The following is a 19,673-nucleotide window of genomic DNA, read 5'->3' on the forward strand; positions in this document are numbered from 1 at the left end:
TGTCTGTATTCCTCTTATTGAATTATCTATGCTTCTGACCTTTTTCTTATTAGTATTACTTGTTGGACATATCATTGTCTAACACCTCTACTAGATGTAGAAAGTAACAGATTCAAATTTTAATGTTTTCATTCTGGTGAATAAGCTTCGCAAATGTTTAGGGGGAAACAATTTGGAAATGTATATATTTTGTATATACATCTTGTCTTCGCTAATTTCTGGCCGTATTAAAAGTTGGCTTGCTCTTGGTCCCCAAATGTGGCTAATTTCCTTGTAGAGCTTTCTTTAAAAAAATTACCAAGCCCCTTTCGTCTCCTCTTCCTCCTCAAGGCATATTCCTCAGGTGATTTTTGATCTGGGCTGTAACAAACCCTGTGTAGCCCTGTGAGCCCTTTAATGGAACATATTTGCTCAGTCCTTTTTTATTTTTATTTTTTTTTAACACATTATGGTTGAGTTAATAAGGCCACTGAGTTTACTTTGCAAGATATGAGATATATGGCAAATAAAAGTCTCCTTTTAACAAAATTTATCAACTATTTGTGCCATCTCTGAACTTAGATTACTCATTATAATGATTGTTTTTTTTAAATATTTATTTACATTTATGTCCAAATGGGTTCTTTTTTTAAAGAAAAATATAAATCAGATAGGCCATTAAACATACACATATTGTTATTTTTAATTTTATTCTTATATTACCATATTTCTATGTTTTATGATATCTTGCTTTGAGTAGGTCTCATGAAATGGTTGATAGTAGTGTGCCCTTAGCAGGACCTGGGCCTTGGGGTGAGGCAAGCAAAGAGCCTAGGGCTCACCATTTAAGAAGGCACTCACTTTCTGGGTTGCGTACAAATAAGGACCTCCTTAAACGTTGTGCCCTAGATGCCTGCTTGCCTCACTGTAGTCCCAGCCCTGCTTCAGAGAGTAGGCTGCATATAAATGATTTTAATTTTGGTTTAGCATAATCACATGCATGCTTGGATGTTTTATAAAAAATTAATGACAGAATGAAAGTAATGTAGCCAAACCCAAATATATATTACCCAGAAAAAAAGTTAACCATTTGAAAAAGATAACATTATCCTTTATTCTTGACTGTTCAGTAATTTTCAGAACTTCAGAAATTCCAGTTCAGTAGAATCTTGTCTCACACTGAAATGTGTTTGGTTGTTTTATCTACTGGCGGCTACCTAAAATCTGTCAAGAGTTTCTTAATTTGTATATAGTACATTCAGCTCTTAAACTTATGGCCATGATAGAAGTAATAAGTAGTGACTCCAGTTTTACTACATTTTTATTAATAATTTTAGAATTCTTTGAGAATTTGTCTATGATTTTTCTTTCTTTTTTTTTTTTTGAATGCTACATCTGGAAATGCTCAAAAGTTGTTTGCCTTTTTGAGAGAACAGTTTGCAGTGAAAGTATAACTCCTTTAGAGGTGAGGTTCAAGTTAACGAATGATGAACCATAATGTGAGGAAGCATAATATTGTGAATTATTATTTGGCAAACATGACTAATGCAGGCATTAGCTGCTGAAGCCATTAATAAAGTACCACTTGTAGAAAGCTAGAGAGATAGGTAACACAGAACTTTCTCTGTAAACTCTCAGAAGGTAAACTAGAGTACAACTTAGTTTATTCAATAAGGACCGAATTCTCTAAGTTTGATATGTTTGTAGGCTCCATGATTAATGTGTAACTAGAATATGAAAGTGAGTATTTAGAGCCTGTTAAAATTTGTAGATGTGACATCATTGTCAAGGCAGACGTTTTATTTCTTAAAAGTTAGAATTTATTGAAATGTGCCTTTTTTCCAAAATAAATTTTTATTTCTACTTACAGTGGTGCCAAAGTAAGTTTCCCTAAATAGCATTATTTAATATTTAGGTCTGCTGATAGTGTTTGAAAAAAGTAAACACCCATAACAACCAAGGGTGGAGGAGTATCTAGATTTGTTTTTAGCTTTCTTTTTCATGGCTTCTCAGAAGTGTGTCATATTATAAATACATTCAAAATGTTTTTGCTCTGAGGATATGTAGCATTCCTATAAAGGTTAAATCAATAAAAATGATTTGGACACATTCCTAAGCATGGCGAGAACAGGTAGTCCGTTGTTTTAGGTACCCCTGAGTTCCTGGAGCAGATCATTATGGCGTAGCAAAAGAACTTACTAAAAGTTGCTTTCTATGTGTAGATGCATCAGCTTAAAAAAAGTAACATTTTTCTGGCCTTCAAGAAATGAATATTTTTTAAAGTAGCCCTGTGTATATTGATTTAATGATGGGTTTTAAACTCAAAGTTTTGAAGCTTTTTATTTTTTTCTTCCGAATGCTGAAGAAACATCATAATTGATAAGGAAGAGGTACGTACAGGGAAAATGCAGTGGGCAAGCCTTTCCAGCCAGTTTAGAATAAGTGGTAGTCTTACTATTAAAGAAGTATCGCACAATATAACCAGAAAATGAGGAAATAGATGGGATTTTTTTTGTTTTTTGTTTTTTTTGTTTTTTTTTTGCCAGTTTAGAAGAAAGCTATGTAGTCACTGGGATTTTATCTATTCATTTGAGCCGTTCAAAAGGCAAGCATGTATTTAAAAGCATTAAATTTAAGCATATATTTTAAGAAGCATATGTATTTCTCTTGTGTTTAGGGTTGGCTTTTTAGTGTGGTATCGTTGCTAGATAGAGTTTTATTTCATGCATCTGTTTGCTGTTTTCTTGTTCATTTTGTATGTTTGAATATGTAAGTTTGTTTAAGATTATATGTAAGTTTTCAGATCACATTATTTGCACAGCTACTTTCAAAAAATACCTTTGTCAGCTTATAATACGATAATTTTTTAAAAAATCTCCTTTAAAACAGCATTGTGGTATTGGATTTTTTTGGATAACGGGACCTCAATGAATTGATCATGTATTTGGCTGGTTAAGGTTTAAATCAAGGTGGCAAATTTGAGTTACATATATTAATGTAGTGTCATTATAGAAAATTTCTTCTTATCATTTTCTACATGTAATATATAATTATTTTGTGAATAAATACCTAATGAAAAATATTTTGTCATGTTATTTGTTGGAGCACATTTTATTTCACAACCAAGAAAATGGTTTGAACATGTCTCAGTAAAATTTTTTATATATATAAATGTATCAGAATATAGTGGTTTAACTATTTAGTAATTAATTTGTCAATTTAAGCCAGATATTTTACTCTTATAAAAAAGTTATTAAAGTGTTTCTTGATAGATTTTGATTTTATCATCATATTTTTAAAAATAAGAATACTTATGAAAATTTTAAAAAGCCTAAACAGCATATGGCTCCATTTTCTTTCTGGATCTTTGTGAATGGTAATTAAAAAAAAAATCTCTTTATATGTTTTCTCTGGTCTTATTGGTACTCTAAAATATTCTGCAATATACTTATGCATGTTATAAAGGAAATGCATTGTTAAATCTTTATGACTAAATCAAGAATGGTGCTCCTCTGACAATGCCACTTGTCCTTATCTAGCTTAGATAATGATGTTTTTAAAACTAGATGGACACTAGTGGCAAAAAGCTTTGACAATCTTATTAATTTTCCTCCTAAGATAAAAGTACTGAAAGACAGAGACAGGAAGGGAGGCAAGAGTTGGGAGTGGAGAGACAGAGAGAGAGAGAGAGAGAGAGAACATACTATGTGTGTTTAGTGTTAACAACTTGCGGAATGTAAAGAATTCTGTGTGAAGTTAGGTTTTAATAATATGAAAAAGAAGACTATTATGGAGAGGAGGTTGGATTAATGATCAAAGGTTTGGATTACATTGAATTTTGTATCTATGTTGCTTTACAAAGGTACTGTAGTACATTGTGTAAGTACTATCTGCTTTATGGAGTATCTTAAATATTTTCATTTTTGCATTGAACTCTATTTGAAGGAACAGTAGATTTTTTTCTGCATTTTGTCAATAATTGAATTACTTTGAAAGATTTAAAAATTTCATGAGTAATTAATTAATAAAAATTCATCTTACTAGATTACCTTTTATAACCAATTAGCTTGCCCAGTACTAAGATGTTATTGTCTTAATGGAAGTTTTCTCTTGGAAATTTCTTTTAATGTTGTAGTATTTTGAATTGGGTGATAAAGTTCTTAGTGTGAAATGTTTATATACTTTTACAGCTATTCATGTTATGGAAAACATATACTGATTGATAGAATATAGATTATTAACATAAAACGTTTTCTTTCTATATTGAATATAATATAGCAAAATACTGTATATAATATGTAATATTGCAGATTTCTGTAATGTGATAGAATTTTATGAAATAATTCTTAAAAAATCGGTTATCTTTGAGTTATGTTTACAAAAAATCTTATAATAAAATTATTGATTAAAGGGAATCTGTGCCCTCTATCTTTTGGATACCTATATGTCTGTTTTCTAGGACCACATGTCACCAATACAGTAAAACCAGTGGATTAAAATATTAATTATAGAATATAGCACTTACTACCATTGCAGCTTCATAGTGAATAGTCTTTGCTTAGATTCATTAAAGTAATTTTTAATCATTTGATAGAAATAATGATAGCTTTTCACTTAAAGATTATCCTGGAAGTTTGAAGTTTAAATTGAAAAGTTCGGTAGAGATATTTAAAAATAGAACTATTACTGCTGAAACAAAAGAAGCAAATTGTAAATCACGATGCCTAATTTAAATTGTTTACCTAGGTTATAGGCACTGAGTAAATATATAGAAAATAGTTTACTTATTTCGTTCTAAGCCAGAGTTGTTCTTTGAGAGAGTGTCAATCAATATATCTATTAGCAGATTAGTTACATTCATATTTACCTTTGTGAACTGTAGTAATTCACCTTATAATCAGTGTTTAACTATTTTAAGTTTATGACTGGAAAATAATGTCCTTAGGTTTTACAAGCATAGTTTTTGATTATTTTTATTTTGAATTTCCCAGTAGATGCTTGATGACTGTTAATGGTTTTACAGTTTGACATTTCTTTGTTAGTATACATGTAAAAAGTAATTGGTTATCTCTTACAAAAAACTACTAACAGTACCTCAGTTAAGTAATTTACAGTTTTTTTCCTTGTTTACAATCATTATCTTAAGCTCTGTAGTCACTTAAGTGTTTGTATTTTTGTGCACTTGCAAATGCATATACGATGTACTAAAATTTTGAGCGGATTGATAGTTGAAAGAGATTTAAGTTACATTTATGTGGCATATATTTTGTTTCTGTATAAAAATATGTCTGTCTTCATATAAAGTTCTGTGGAATACCACAGCATCATTATTCGAATTTTTCAAAGAGACTGTGCGTATGTTTTTCAAACCTTATTGGTGATGTTAATTGTGATTTTGCTAGCATTTTTCCTTTATTATTATTATTATTATCATTTTTTTTGCTTATACTGAATTACAAAATGGGTTTAGTTGTAAGACATCTGCCTATAAGGAATTTGTAAACAATGGTTTGGCACACTGATGGTTCATATAAATTTTAGAGCAACCTATAAATGCATAAATTTTTGAGTTTTAAACTTAGTGTTTTATGTAATTGTACTTGATGGCATAATGATTTTAGTAGCCCCTATTGATGTAAAAAAATTTAAAAAGCCAGGTTAAATGAAAAGTAAAATAAAATTCATTTATTTGATATTGTGGTCAGAATTATTTGCCTTGTCCAGGATATTTAGCTGTACCTTGTTAAGAATGTCACTTCTCTAATGTTACTCACGTGTTATTTCTTAAGGGATGGCAGTAGAAATATTGCAGATAACAGACAATTTAAGCTGATTGTGACAGTAATCGTAGATACATGTTTGAGAATAATGTTAACTTGGTAAATTTTCTGACATCAATATAATTTTAAGGTATCTTAAACATTATTAAAAATTGCATTCATTTAATATGTCAGTATGGTCAGAATTCCTTATGGGCAGTTAATTTAAGAAATCAAAACCAATTAATCAAGTAAACTAACATTTATCCTCTTTTTAATTAGAACCAAAGTCACATTTGGTATGATTTTTGGTCCTAGAATATGTATTTGATGTTGAATTTATGAATAGTAACAAGAATATAAGGTATTTTGGGGAGATATATCAATGAATTTTTTTTCACTGCAAGTATTAAATGCTTATGTATAAATTAGCCTTTAAAGGACTCGTAATTCTACAGCTAACTTTATCTGGAAATTCTTTTATATATCATGGTAAATGATGGAGTTTTTATTTACTAGTTGAAGCAAGCATATTTATGAGAAAAATGCTTTAGAGTTAACATCCTGTTCAATAATAACAGTAGTAAGCACATGAAATGTTTGATATGGTGTAACTTACATCCATCTAACATTAGTAGTTCCAAACCTTGAATCCTTTGTTCTTAAAAAATAGTATAAAGGAGAGAAAATTCCAAGAATTCATCGTAAGATGAAGATATTACATACAATGTAATAAAAGAACATCTAATCTCAGTTTCTCTACCGATCTTTAAAAAGTTACGTGGGAACGTATAGACTGTTTTATATGTTTGCTGTTAAAAGGACAAAAGCTTGTGGTCAACGGTGGTGAAAATTGTAAGGAAACTCCCTTTGAATAAGGTATAGAATTTCCCCATTATTGTTTAGAATTGTAACACATTAATCAGAATACATATCCACTGAATTCCATAGTCTCTGAAATGGCAGTATATTGTAGTAAGGTGTGTATTTTCATTATGTGAGACTTCCTTTTCTAAATATTTGTTTTAAAATAGTAAACATTTTAGATTTCATGAAGACTCTCCTTATACTTGAGACAGCTTAGACTGTTTTCCTCTTTAGAAAATACCATTGGGGTTTATTGTTACCCTTATTATTGGAGTTCAATGACAGTTTTAAATTTTTTAAAAAACTTTTTGGTAGAATGTCATCTTCAGTGGAATTCATTGGTATAGGAGAAAAAAAATGCATGCAGGTAACCTAGTAGGATATCTCTGCCTAAATTAGCATTGGTTTTATTAGTACTTATTTAATGATAAGTCTTAAATGGTAAATGACTAGAAAAAATGGTTACTCTTTTGTCACATTTACGATTTTATTTGCAGGAAAGATTTTTTCATATTAAAATTAATTTGTCGATTTGACCATATGTGTAATATTTTTTAAAGAGACACTGTAGAGGTAGACTGTTCCGGTGACCCCTCTATGTAAAAATATCTCTGAAACCTTTTATTAGGTAATAGCATTTGTGATCTTAATGCTTTTGAGGAGCTTTTGCATGACCTCACTATTAGAGTTGTCACATTTTAGTCTCCTGGAACAAGGGTTAGGGCAGCATGGAAGGTTGAAATTGGTACGCTTTGGAGAGGAATTTGAGATGTTACCCTGTTTTGCCATCAGTTTTCAAGTAGGTACGGGTGCATCATTAATCATAGGAAATGCAAAAATAAATAATCCAGTCCCATTGGATTTTTTTATATGAATACTTACCTTTTCCCTTTTTTGTATATACAGTTGAGGTATTTAGGTAACCCCTAACCTTTAGCTTCAACAAAGAAGTACAGTATAAAAATATTACCACAGTTTTCATGTGAGCAGCTCTAGAGAGGGGGAGAAAAAAGCCCTCTAGATGGATATTTGTTGAAAAAAAGTTGTGATACAGAATGTCTTAACTCAGCCCCAATACAGTACTTGAAGACCACCAGTGTATAAAATTGAAAGCACATGAGTTTTGAAGCACTAGAAAAGGTTTGTAATTGATTAGCGCTGCTTGAAAGTATTGAAGTACAGTGAGTTTTGATTTGTGAATGGTTCTATTCAATAAAGATTAATTCTGTGTGTTTGATAAAATCTTAGTGCCTTCAATGAGTTAGTTTTTTCCTCCCTCTGCAGTTTATTTAACCATCAAATATTTCAGTGTTCTTTTAACAAACTGGAACATTTCTATCTTACTGAATTTAACTTTAGCATGACTGATTTAAACAAGTCAATCTATCAGTGATTAGTTTGAAGGGTGTAATTGAACAGATTAATTTTTTGTTCTTGTAAAATAACTAAAATGTATCATAATGTTATCATGTATATTTCATGCCTTCTTTGTGATTTGGAGACCATTGGGAGGTTCATACAGGCTAACAAAGTATTTCTCTGTGATTTCTTTTGACTCCTTTGCATTTTAAAATGTTTAAAAAAATTTAAGTGAAATCTTTGTTTTTTATATAAAATTAGGGTTATTATAATTGTATGTAATTTATATTATGAACCTTTGGGAATTGCATTGACAGTTTTAACTTTTAATATATGTTAGAGTTGTCTTCTGTGTATGTTCTTGATTTTTTAAATTGTCTCCCTGGATTTTAGAAGTTAGCTGTCTTATTTTAGAAGCAAGTCATACCACTTTGACATTAGTAAATCTTGAAACTATAAAGTTATTGATATAGACTACAACTGTTACTTTGGAAATCAGTGTTTACACATCAGGTTTAGTCACTGTGATCAATTACAAAGGTTTTATGTGGAAATTTAATCAGTTAGCTGATGTATTGTCATAAGTAAGTTCTTAATTGTGAGACATTCCATGAGTCAGATCTATCATTTTCAAGAGACTTTATGATAAGTAATGGGCTTTTGGAAAATTTTGAAAAATGCAGATGGAAAATTCTTGTTTAATTCAAGGTAAATGGTATGCTGAGAGAGCAAGGAAGCTCTTTCTGTCTCTGTCACACACAGACACACACACCCTCACACACACACGCACGCACGCACGCACACACTTCACTCTTACTTGAGGTGAGGTAATTGGTCAGTGTGTGTTTTGTCCCTCACCTAGGAAACGCCTAAACTTGTAAAAAATTATTTTGCAAAACTGGAGCACATACTTTTGACTTTTCATTAGGCTGTTGTGATAATCATTTATAAGAATTTAAGGTCTGAAGTGGGGTTTTAGACTTCAGATAGATGATGGGATGGGGGAAATGTTTGCTGTGTGATGACAGCCTATAGATAATGTTCGCTACACACCTATCATTAGTGTGGTGTAGTGGGTTCGTCTTAAATTGTCCTCCGGGTGCTAAAGTACTATTTGGGGGTGGGAGAGGCCAAATTCCACCCTCTAGAAGTGAAAGAATTAGTTACGATGTCTAAAAATATATGACATGCGATAAATGATCTTTATCTGTTTAGTTCACTATTATGCCTGGTTTAGAAACTTGGTCAGGTTTTGAAATTTTTACTGTAGAGATAGCTATGAAGGATGTCACAGAAATAGGAGAGCCCTTGCGTGGTAGGATAAAGAGCGTTTTAACATACTATTTGTGACAGTATTAATGTCTTTGTTTCTAATGCTCAAGTGGCCCTTGAAACTTGTGCTGTTCCCCATCTGGTTAGAAAAATGTATTGGTTTTCGAACAGTAATATTGTGAAAGAATAAGTTAACTGCTTGAGAGCCTGTTTCAAGTTATTCGTCCTATAACAATAGTTTTAACCATTTTTTTCCCTTATCTCTGGTGAAAGAACAGCAAAAATTACCATGGGTAAGCTGTGATTATAACGGGGGCTGTAAGGCAGCCTAGTTGTGTGTACGTTATGCTTCCTAAATGCAGAAATCCTTGGATTAACGTTTATTACCTACCATTACATTTCACAAAAATAATCCGCGATTATTGTATTGTATGTGTCGTAACTGAGGGGGCCCACTTCCAACTATTGAGGGAGTCCCTACAGCAATTTTACTTTTTTTTTTTGTAAAATACAAACTGCGTTTCCTTACCTTTTTAAGAGAAACCTTTTTTCTCTTTCAGGTTTAATTATTTCTCTTTGGCCTAAACTAAGACTGAACTTCTGGTAGCCAGTTAAAATGTGTGAAGTAGGAGGAGTAAAGGAAACTCCAATCATTAGTTGTAAGTTATAAAGCAAAGTTAATACAGGTATACAGAGCAAAAGGATTTATTTTAACAGATAAAAGACAATTTTGTAAACTTGCCTTGTAGTTGGAAAATGCTGGACATCATAAAGAAAATCTTGTAAGTGTTTAGATATTTTACTCTAATACTGTCAGCTGATGAATGTTGTAGTTTACTTTTGTGTATCAGCATTAATTTGAAATAGAATATTAAGGGACTATATTATGCCTGTTTTCTTTTAAAGTTCAGCATGATTTAATAGGTATGGCTTTTTAAAATCATGCAGGGTATCCTTACAGAGTTTTATTTTTCATGAGACTAAATGGTATTCATTTTGGTAGGTCCAAGAATATGATTAAAAGAATCCCAGACATTTCAGTGCTTGCCGTGTGTTTATAACAAGTTTTCCATATGGATAATGGTGTGTAGATGTAAAATTAAAATTACATAGAAAAATATAATGGCATGGACGTTTTTAAAGGCTTCTGTGAACTGTTTAATATCCTGGATGTCCTGGGTAACTATAAAGATCTTTTTAATATGGCTATTACATGCTTATAATTTTATATAGGAATATCTGCTTCAATTATACGGAGTTGTTTAGGAACAAACTTGGGCACCTATCTTACACTACAGAGTAAGTTTACAAATAGATTTCTTTTAGTGGAGCTGGTTAAAATGTTAACTGTACTGCAGGTTTATTTCTGCAGTGGAGCATAATGGTAGAGCATAATGTCGAGATAATTCTGTGGTCTGTTATTTTGTAAAATTGCTTCCTTTTTGAAGTTTGCTCAAATATTGGGAGCTGCCAGGGTGAATACTTCATAACACTTTGATTAATTTAGCGTTCCATTGTATTTCACTCAGGGTTAATGAGAAGATTAAGCTTTCTTTTACTGGTTTTAACTACCTCATTTCTACAACTCTAGAAAACATTTTGACTAATGCCAGATAATGTAATTTTTTCTATTTCAAGTCATTCCTTCGAGAAGTAGATAAGTTACAGATGCCAAATGCAAATATGTACAGCAATTTCATTTTTTCATTTTTTAGTGCAGCAAAATAACATTATTATCATAATCTTCAATATAATACGTTACCCGGAAAAGCTAGCAGTTTATCCAAGAAACATACCTTTTTGTTTAACAGGTTCATCTCTTACAGGATTTTAAAATACAATAACACTTACCCCAAAAGAAGTTTTGCTGACATGGTGTCACTGTGCTGAAGAGGCTGTTTGATGCCATAGTCCCTCCTTTTTTTTTCAGACAGAACTTGTACCCTCTGTTGTAAATTCTGCTTGCAGCCTTAAACTGAAAATACAAACCATACCCAAACCTTGTTTTAGTTTTACAGTATGCCTGGAGTACATAGACTTTATATTTATTTTTTTCTGTCAAGAAATTATGTAGCTGGTAACATGTGAAAAGCAAGGAAACAAAACAAAAAGAGAATGAGCAAATATTTGAAGGACCTACTATTACTGCATAGACTGTGGTTAGAGAGCACTCACTGACTCTGTTGGTCTCGGTGGCTGGTAGTGACCTGCGGAGATTAACCATTTAAAAACCAGAGACTTCTTGCTGTCCTCCTGGAGAAAGTTTGCACCGCACTTGTGGTTCTGTGGTTGTTTGTGAGGCGAATGAAGCATTCACACAATCCAAAAAAGCAAAAGCTTTAAAACTCCTTTTTTTTGCAAGCACTATTACTGGAGAGACAGAATCATGTGGTTTGTGACCTCACAGTACTCCCAGTAAAGTGGGACTGCCTACCACTGTGGCTTTTCCCCCTTGCTCTTGCTCTCTCTCTCTCTCTCTCACTGTCTCCCTCTCTCTCTCTGACAAAAGGCTTGTGGTAAGGCCCTTCCTGGCATCCAGAAGGATATAGCTTTTTAATTTTTGTGACTCATGAGGATTTGGATAGAATACAAATGCTGAAGGAGCCCAAACTCCTGTAAGGTTAAGCATTTGTAGAACAGAACTCTGCAGTTAAGGTTTTCCTTTCTGTTCCCCTACCCCCACTTATTTTTCCTTTTTCTTTCTTGCCTCCTTTTATTTCGTTCATTATTGTGTCTGTGGAAAAGAACAAAATTGGCTCAAGAGGCTGTGTGAAATTCTGAACAACAGTGATGATTTACAATAATTTACATCTTTGGATTGTATCACATTCTGGGGTCTGCTTCATATTTGCTGGGTGATTGGAGTCCTTCTGTTTTTCTTTTTCTTGTCTTTTTAAACTTGTGAATCTGTAACTCATTGTAAAAAAGTTTACCTTTCTTAAGGTCTGGTTGCAAACTGCTTGCTGGGCTTGACTGTAATTGGCTGTCATGAAAGTGTTAGTCTTGAGATTCCTTTACAAATACTAAATCATGTCTCTCTGGTTAATGTAGGATCAATATGAGATGCCGGCTCCTACAGTAAAGTTTAAATGTAATTAGTATCTTTTGTATTATGTATACCTTTATCTCATGACCAGTTTGAGAATCTTATAAAAATGAATGGCAGTAATTGTAACGTACTTTATTGGATGAATCTTAGTTTTTTTTTTTATGCTTGCAATTTTTATTTTTCAAAGAAACATTCATTTTATATAAGTCTTTGGATAGTTTATTTGGATGTTAACTTTAACAGAGTCTTTGATGGCAAATCTTATATGTACATCTGTAAAGTAAAATTCTTGTGTTGTAACTTAGATTGTTCAATGCTATTGACTTTATAAACTCAGAATGGAGTGGGTTAACAGAAGCTGTATTTTTTGTTTATAATGGAAGCTTTGAAATAAATTACAAAATGCTGTGTGTAGTAAGGAATAATGCACACAGACAGAGTATGTTAGTCGTCTCGATTTGCTAATTCTGATTCAGAAGAAAATTGGAAACATCTTTGGGAAACTATCTCCTTTTTTGCCCCTTTGGACATGTATGTATAGAACTCATTTTCTTATTAGGATGATTATATATCATAGGCAGAGAATTTCATATTTATGAATAGAGCTTCCTGTTTTCATCAGTTGGGAGCGATGGGCTATTTTTCAACAAAAATTATAAAGCCGAAAAGACCAATTTTCTAGGCTTTTTTTTTTTTTTTTTTTTTTTTTTTTTCNTGTGATAGTAACTAGGAGTGGCGTGAAGTAAATGGCTGGGAGGGTGGGCGGAGACAGCGAAGTACAAAACATTATTTGGGGTTTATAACGGGGTTAGGGCTGGAAAACACCAAGGAGGTGTTACAGCCAAAATACTCTTGCTTATGATCTTCCTAGCACAGTTTATTATATGCTTTTGGTTTTTATTAGATAAATATTCCAAACACATTCATAAATTTCTTTATCAAAAATTCATTTGCCCAGAATATACTGGGAAGACATGAGCATGACTTTAATCCTTTATTATTCAGATGTCCAGAACTTTCTCATAATAAACTTTCAGTTTTAGAAAACCAAAAACACATTTTAGTGTCTTATTTTAAATATAGATTTATTATGCCTCACGGTGTGTGTAAACAGGCTTCCCATTGAAAAGTAAAACCTTTGATTTAACATGCAAGTTATTCAGTTATTCTCTTTCATAGATAAGGTGTACCAGTGTGATCTATATTTTGAATTAATTTCAAGAGTAAGATAAAGGAGGGATTTGTACATAGTACCATATATATGTATAATAGCAGAATGAGGTAACTGAAAAAATTTAGGTAGCTGTTGTAGTGTGGTAAGTAAACACTTGTTCTTTAATGAAGTTTTCATTTCTGCAGAAGAATTCTTTGACAGCTCATGGCCCCAACTCTTTGCTAAATATTTGCCCCTTACAACAGTTTTTTTCTTTTTAAATTAAGCATACTTTGGCCCTCCAAATGCACCAATATGTATTTGAGTAATATTTACATCTGTGTGTCTATTAACTGCCTGTTATCTTTTTGCAGGTAACTCTCCTGCACATAATTTTTTGGTCAGGGTGATTACTCTTACTTCGTGAGAGTTTCGTAGATATTGTTGATTATGTCCTTTTCCTGTGAGACCCATCAAATTCTGGCAGGAGAAAGGGAAGTCATGTGCTTTAAAGTTTGTATGTATTCATCATCCATACATATTTTTTTTTCTAAATTGAAAATACATCCTCTTTGCACCAAAAATTACTTTGTGGTAAAAATTTTAAAACAACAGTGATAACTGGCACACGTTTGATAATTGATAGTTCGTTTCATTAGAAATTTACCTGTGAAGAAGAGACTGACTCAGAAAAGTGACTGCAAATAAAGCTCTTGATTATAGACTTATACAGTGCTTAAAATTAGAGATGGAAACCATAGACCCTCAAAACTTCATCCTTTTTGGGGGTTATGTTAGTATTTGCTATGTTGAAGTAAGTAACAAGTTTAGGTTGGCTGTATAAATTACGTACTTTAATGCCACAGAAATGAAAAGTAAAGCAATTCTCTTGCTTCCCCATTACTTTGTATTTAATAAATATGTCAACTTTGGTTGAACTTTTTATTTTATATACTAAAAAGTGTTTTAAATGCTACATATATCTTTATTGTTACCCCTTGAATTATTTTTTATTTTCTGAACTAATGATCCTAGTTGAATACGGTAATATTATCAGTATCAATGTTGTACTCATTTCTGTTTTTTTTTAAAGTTGTTTTATACTTCCATTTGCTAGTCTTCTATTTTTCTTTTAATTGAAAACAATAGGAGCAAATGGTTTGATGTAGGAATTTTATAAATTGTAGAAATCCTGATTTGGCTTAAAATGCTCTTCCTGATTGTGTGGTTTTAGTAAAAGGAACTTTCTTAATCTCTTGTTTCAACTTGGTATTTTTTGACAATTATTTTGGATTTGATGTATAACTGTTTAGCCTTATATAACATTTATTGGGTCTTATATTAATTTGAAAATTTTTTATATTAGTAAGATATGTATAATTTTACTAATGTTTTAAATTATGGTTATGAGAGGTTAATTCCACTTTATTTTAATGGGGTATATGTTCATGTATACAACTGCATGCACATGTATGGTTTTGTGTGTTTGTACAGGGTGTTATTTGCGGTACTTTTTGTAACGAGAGTGTTTTTTCTGTTTTTTTTTTTCCGCCTGAGTTTGTCTTAATTAAATTATATAAAAACCCAAAGCACCACCATGTCCATAATTGTTTGAACAACTTCATTTGGTTAGTAGTAGCAGCTGTCTGTCTAAATGTGAGGTTATGTAGAAATTGGATGCCAAGAGAGAAGATCTTAAACTTTGTCTCTCCCTCTTGTCCCCTTTTCTCCCCTTACTTTTTCCCTCTTTCACCCTTCTTTCCTCCCTCTCTCCTCCAGGCTATTTTTTGGTTTCTCTTTCTCTGTTTTGGCATTTCTATAAAGTCTCAGAGTAGTTTCTTTAAGGTTCTAGTAGGGGATACTGACATTAATCCTCACTAATGAAAACCTGGTAGGCTTGAAGCCTCTAACATTCAAGGCAAATCATTGTTATATCCTGATACGGTACACCTTGTTTGTTACGTGGTATTGGCATCTGATTAGAGATTTTCTTTTTTTTAATAGTTTAAAGAATTTTTTTCGTTTATGTTAATGTACTTGTAACACTGTTTCACATGACTTTAACACTTTAATTATGAGTATTACTTTTTCCCCCCGTTGTTCTTTGAATTACAGAGTGGTCCATACTTGTTTAATGTAGTTACATAAATCATATTTCTTATGATTATTAGGACAATTCATCTTCTAATGCTGTCATTTTTCTAAGAAGAAAAAAAGGCGCGAACTTACAGAAAATATGGGAAATATGCTCATATGACAGCTGAGGATGTGGCTAGGCTAAAGCAGGAAACTACTACCCACAATGCAATGTTACATATACTACCACTTAATAAAATTTATATCAAACATGCTACTGACAAAACCAAAGAAAAATAATACCCCAACTATACCAGTTCAATGTACTAAATATAGGGAAAAGTGAAACTAATCTCTTTGGAACCTTTGTGCTTGGAGAATATAGTAAATGAAACCGTGGGACATCATACAGTACATGGGAGCCCTGTGGTAACTGTGCCTTCGTGCTGTTGGACTTTGTAGGTGAAGCTGTCTTAATAAAGAGAAGCTTCTGGCTCTTCACTTAAACGAAAAAGGCACAAGATGATACCACTTTCTCTTTCAGTTGAGTTGTTGCAGTATTAAAAAGGGTTAAAGGATATTCTGAGCTGGTAGGAAGAATAAGTTAATTATGAGATATTCATCATGATTATTTAAGCTTTTTATGCAGCCAGGTGTATTTCTTTACATTTTGTTTTAAGCTGTTTATTATTGCTGGGTTTGAATTGGGGCTTCAGTTGGGGTTCGAATTGTCCACTAAGGCATATTTCTTCTCAAAGTAATTGTTTTTCTTGCTGTTTCTTTTTATTTTTGTTAACCTGCCTATAGCTTACCTGATTGTGCCATATGCTTTATTGTAGGGAGGTTAGTTTAAAGCAAAAATGTAAACTGCTTTTATAATGTGGTTGAAAAAGTTATTAGGGTATCTTTTTAAAAAGTGAGATTTCAGAATACTTAGGGTTTCTGTTTATAAATCTTAATCTTCTGTGCTCTTAGCTGTGAGACTTTAGCAATTTTAATGGATTTAGGACTGTAGTAATTTAGATGAATTTTGAGGTTTTATGAAGGAGGTTTCGTGAGATTTTAATAAGGGAACATAAGAGAGGTTTTGAATTGATAATGTATAGAAATTTTATCAGAGAGAGACTTGGAAAGACTGTAACATTTATGTTACTTACGAAAGATCTTCTCTTGCTATTCCAGTGTATGAGATGGTTTCATACCTGCCATGGTATTTGTCATCTCCTCATCTAAACATTAGTATATTGTCTGTCTGTTTGTAGCTCTGTTAGGGATGATTTGCTTAATTGTTTGAAGTCGTTTCTCCTTTAGAGACTGCTTATCAATAACAGCTGTAGTGCTGTGGCTTCTCTCCATGGACACATGGTGGTCTTTGGAACAACGTTCTTCAATTTTGACAGGTGAGACAGAGGCTCTCCAGTGCCACTGCTTTTGGATGAATCTAGCTGCGGTTGGAGAAAGTGCATCTTGCCAAAATATATGGGTGAGACCACACACAGACTTTAAAATAGTTATTGTAGGCTTATTTTTAGGGATACATGTCCTGACAGTTCTTTTATTTGCATGCCAATTTCATTGCTGTGTATAGATTTTTCATTAGTTTCAGTGAAGGCGATTGTAGATTTAGATCTATACTTTGTGAAGCCTTGCATGCAGTTTACACTGGAAAGTACTCTGAGCTCAACCATAATTAACAGTATAGAAAATATATTGAAAACGAGTCACTTAGAGTACTGATTTTTTTGTGTTTATAAATTTGACAGTATTCCCATTGGAAATCTCAATTTCCCAGAAAGTTTAGTAGTCAAGAATTGCTCCACTTTGAACTTTAAGATTAAATACATTAGAAAAGGTTAAAATAGTCATGTACTTTATTATATTAGTAGAAAAAAATTGTGGTTCTTGTTCAGAAGTACACATTTTTATAATATTGATATAATAAAGCATTGTTCAAAATGTGTTACACTTTATTAAAAGCTTGAAAGCATCGAAATAAATTGCCAAACAAGTCAACTTCTAATGTGTAGGCGTAATATGCCAACTGTTCAGTCTTTATGATTAAAACTTTATTCATTTTAGTAAATATATAAAATTGACTATCCATTTACGAAAGAGTATGTTTAATTTTCTAAAACTGGCTTTTTCAGTCTGAGCACTCTTTAAACTTTTATAAAATGTCTTTTATAAAATGATGTATTTGGATAATTATTCATCATTCTTATTATTAGTGATAATATCAAATTCTTGAGTTCTAGCAGGTAATTAGCCATAAGACTTTGACTTGATCACTGAATGTTGGTTAGACTTACTTAAAAGTTGTAACCAGCTAAGATTACAGTTTCATTCTAGATATTCTCCTAGGGAAAACAGAATCTACTAAGATAATTGGAAATTCAGTTTCCTGCCCACTATTAGCATGATCCCCTTTTGTTGCTGGATGGTTCTGGCTGGGAAGTACTGGGGAAATTGTGTTCTACAGCTTCTCCAGAGAACAGGCTTAAAGAGCCAAGAGAGAGCATAGTATACACAAAAAGATTATTGAAAGAAAAATTTGGCCCTTGCCTTTCAGGAATTGGTCATGGATGTGAATCCTGATTGGATGCTAGATTTTTAGAAAATAGCTTTATAAACCTTTTGCTGGATACTTGAGGACACGTGAAAATGGCCTGAATATAGATAATACTATGGAATATTTATTATGTGTGATAGTGCTATAACACATATAGGAAGATATTCTTAAAGGAGGTACATAATGAATTCATTTCGTAAAGTCAAATACATGTAAATACATAAAACAAATGTGGCAAAGTGTTAATAATTAATGAATCCAGGCAAGGGATATATAGTCATTCATTGTACTATTTTTCACCTTAAATAATGAGTTCTGAAATGTGAAGCATTTTGTGGAAAAGGTATATAGGGATAGAGAGGTGTGGAAGTTTTATTTGTATAGTTACTTTTAAAAAATAAGTTAGTATAAATAGCCTGGGCTATCCAAACAGTTTTAGATTTTAGTTTATAGTTTTATTTTTTATACTTAAATGCTGTTCACAAACACAATTTTCACAGATTTATATATGGAAAAGATAAATTGGAAATGGTATTTTGAAAGTACCAACTTTGAAATTTTACATTTATATTACAGTACTGCAAGTCTAGACTAATAAATTAGAGAGTCTTAGAGGATTAAAACAGGAACCGTTATTACTGTGTCATTTGTTTATTCTTAACTGGATGCTTCTAAAATATATGAAAAGTACTTTAAAAAATTCAGTCATGTTAAAAAATATTGAATTGTGCTACTACTTTTAACTTGTTTACACTATTAAATTATGTCTGTCAAGAATTATTTTAATGAGCAGAAGCCTGTTATCTCTATATGCAAATAAATGATCAGTCCTGGCTCTGTGTTACAGCAGTTAATACCCTGCCAAGGGTCTATCCATTTATTTTCTGCAGAGGGCCAGATAGAATGTATTTTTGGCTTTGTGGGTCATAGGGTTTCTCTCTACTACGCAACTCTGCCATTGTAGTCTGAAAGCAGACAATGAGTAAATTAGACAATAAGTAAATGAATGTCCATGGCTGTGTTCCAGTAAATCTTTGTATACATACACAGGCAGCTGGCCTGCTGTCTTGGCTAACTCCTGCCACCTATACTTTAGAGACAGAAATTTGTTGCCTGTGGATGGCCTCTTTTGTAGAACAGGCAAGAAGAGTTTGAAATAATGATCAAGCTTTTATTTTACTTACTATAATGGAATTCTTAAAGTATTTATGAAATCCGTTTCTGTTTTTTGTTTTTAGTTGATTATGTTAAAGATTGCATGTATGGGTCTTCTGAGCCGTGTTGAATTGAGCAGTGCATTTTCATCTTGATCTTGTAATTATTATATGTTGTGAATAGTTTTATAAGGCACCCTCAGATCCTTTTAGGGATAAGGTTGGAATCCAGATAAATCTTGATTATAGACTATCCCCACATTATCATAAATCTCAGTGTTTAATTTATCTAGTTCATTATTACTAATAAGAAAGATGTGAAGAAATTTGATTAGTGATTGTGATGAGCTATTTTCCATCTTTTCCATTTATATTTGAGTTTAAATCTGAGTAGCAAAAGGAATGAATTATATTTGGTATTAATCTCCAGAACATT

The 19,673-nt window shown here is 32.0% G+C and overlaps 2 protein-coding genes across 6 annotated transcripts in view; one reads left to right on the forward strand and one right to left on the reverse strand.

Annotated features, from left to right (window-relative positions):
• Window positions 1-11,593, reverse strand: part of RUNX2 (RUNX family transcription factor 2) — a 221,333-nt gene extending 209,740 nt beyond the window's left edge. The window contains exons 1-2 of one of the 3 annotated variants that reach the window (XM_077764854.1): window positions 11,412-11,593; window positions 11,088-11,211 (exon numbers count right to left, since the gene is read on the reverse strand). In XM_077764854.1, coding sequence (XP_077620980.1) covers window positions 11,088-11,211; window positions 11,412-11,549 — 262 coding nt within the window. In that variant the 5' untranslated portion in view covers window positions 11,550-11,593. Of the gene's footprint in view, window positions 1-11,087; window positions 11,212-11,376 lie in introns of all 3 variants that reach the window. The other 2 variants (XM_077764855.1, XM_077764856.1) reach the window with 2 other exon arrangements.
• The window catches only part of SUPT3H (SPT3 homolog, SAGA and STAGA complex component), a 538,181-nt gene that overhangs the window by 84,265 nt on the left and 434,243 nt on the right, over window positions 1-19,673 (forward strand). The gene's annotated exons all lie outside the window — the stretch shown is intronic.

This window comes from Crocuta crocuta, unplaced genomic scaffold (assembly GCF_008692635.1).
Source record: "Crocuta crocuta isolate KB4526 unplaced genomic scaffold, BGI_CrCroc_1.0 scaffold44, whole genome shotgun sequence".
Lineage (NCBI taxonomy): Eukaryota > Metazoa > Chordata > Mammalia > Carnivora > Hyaenidae > Crocuta > Crocuta crocuta.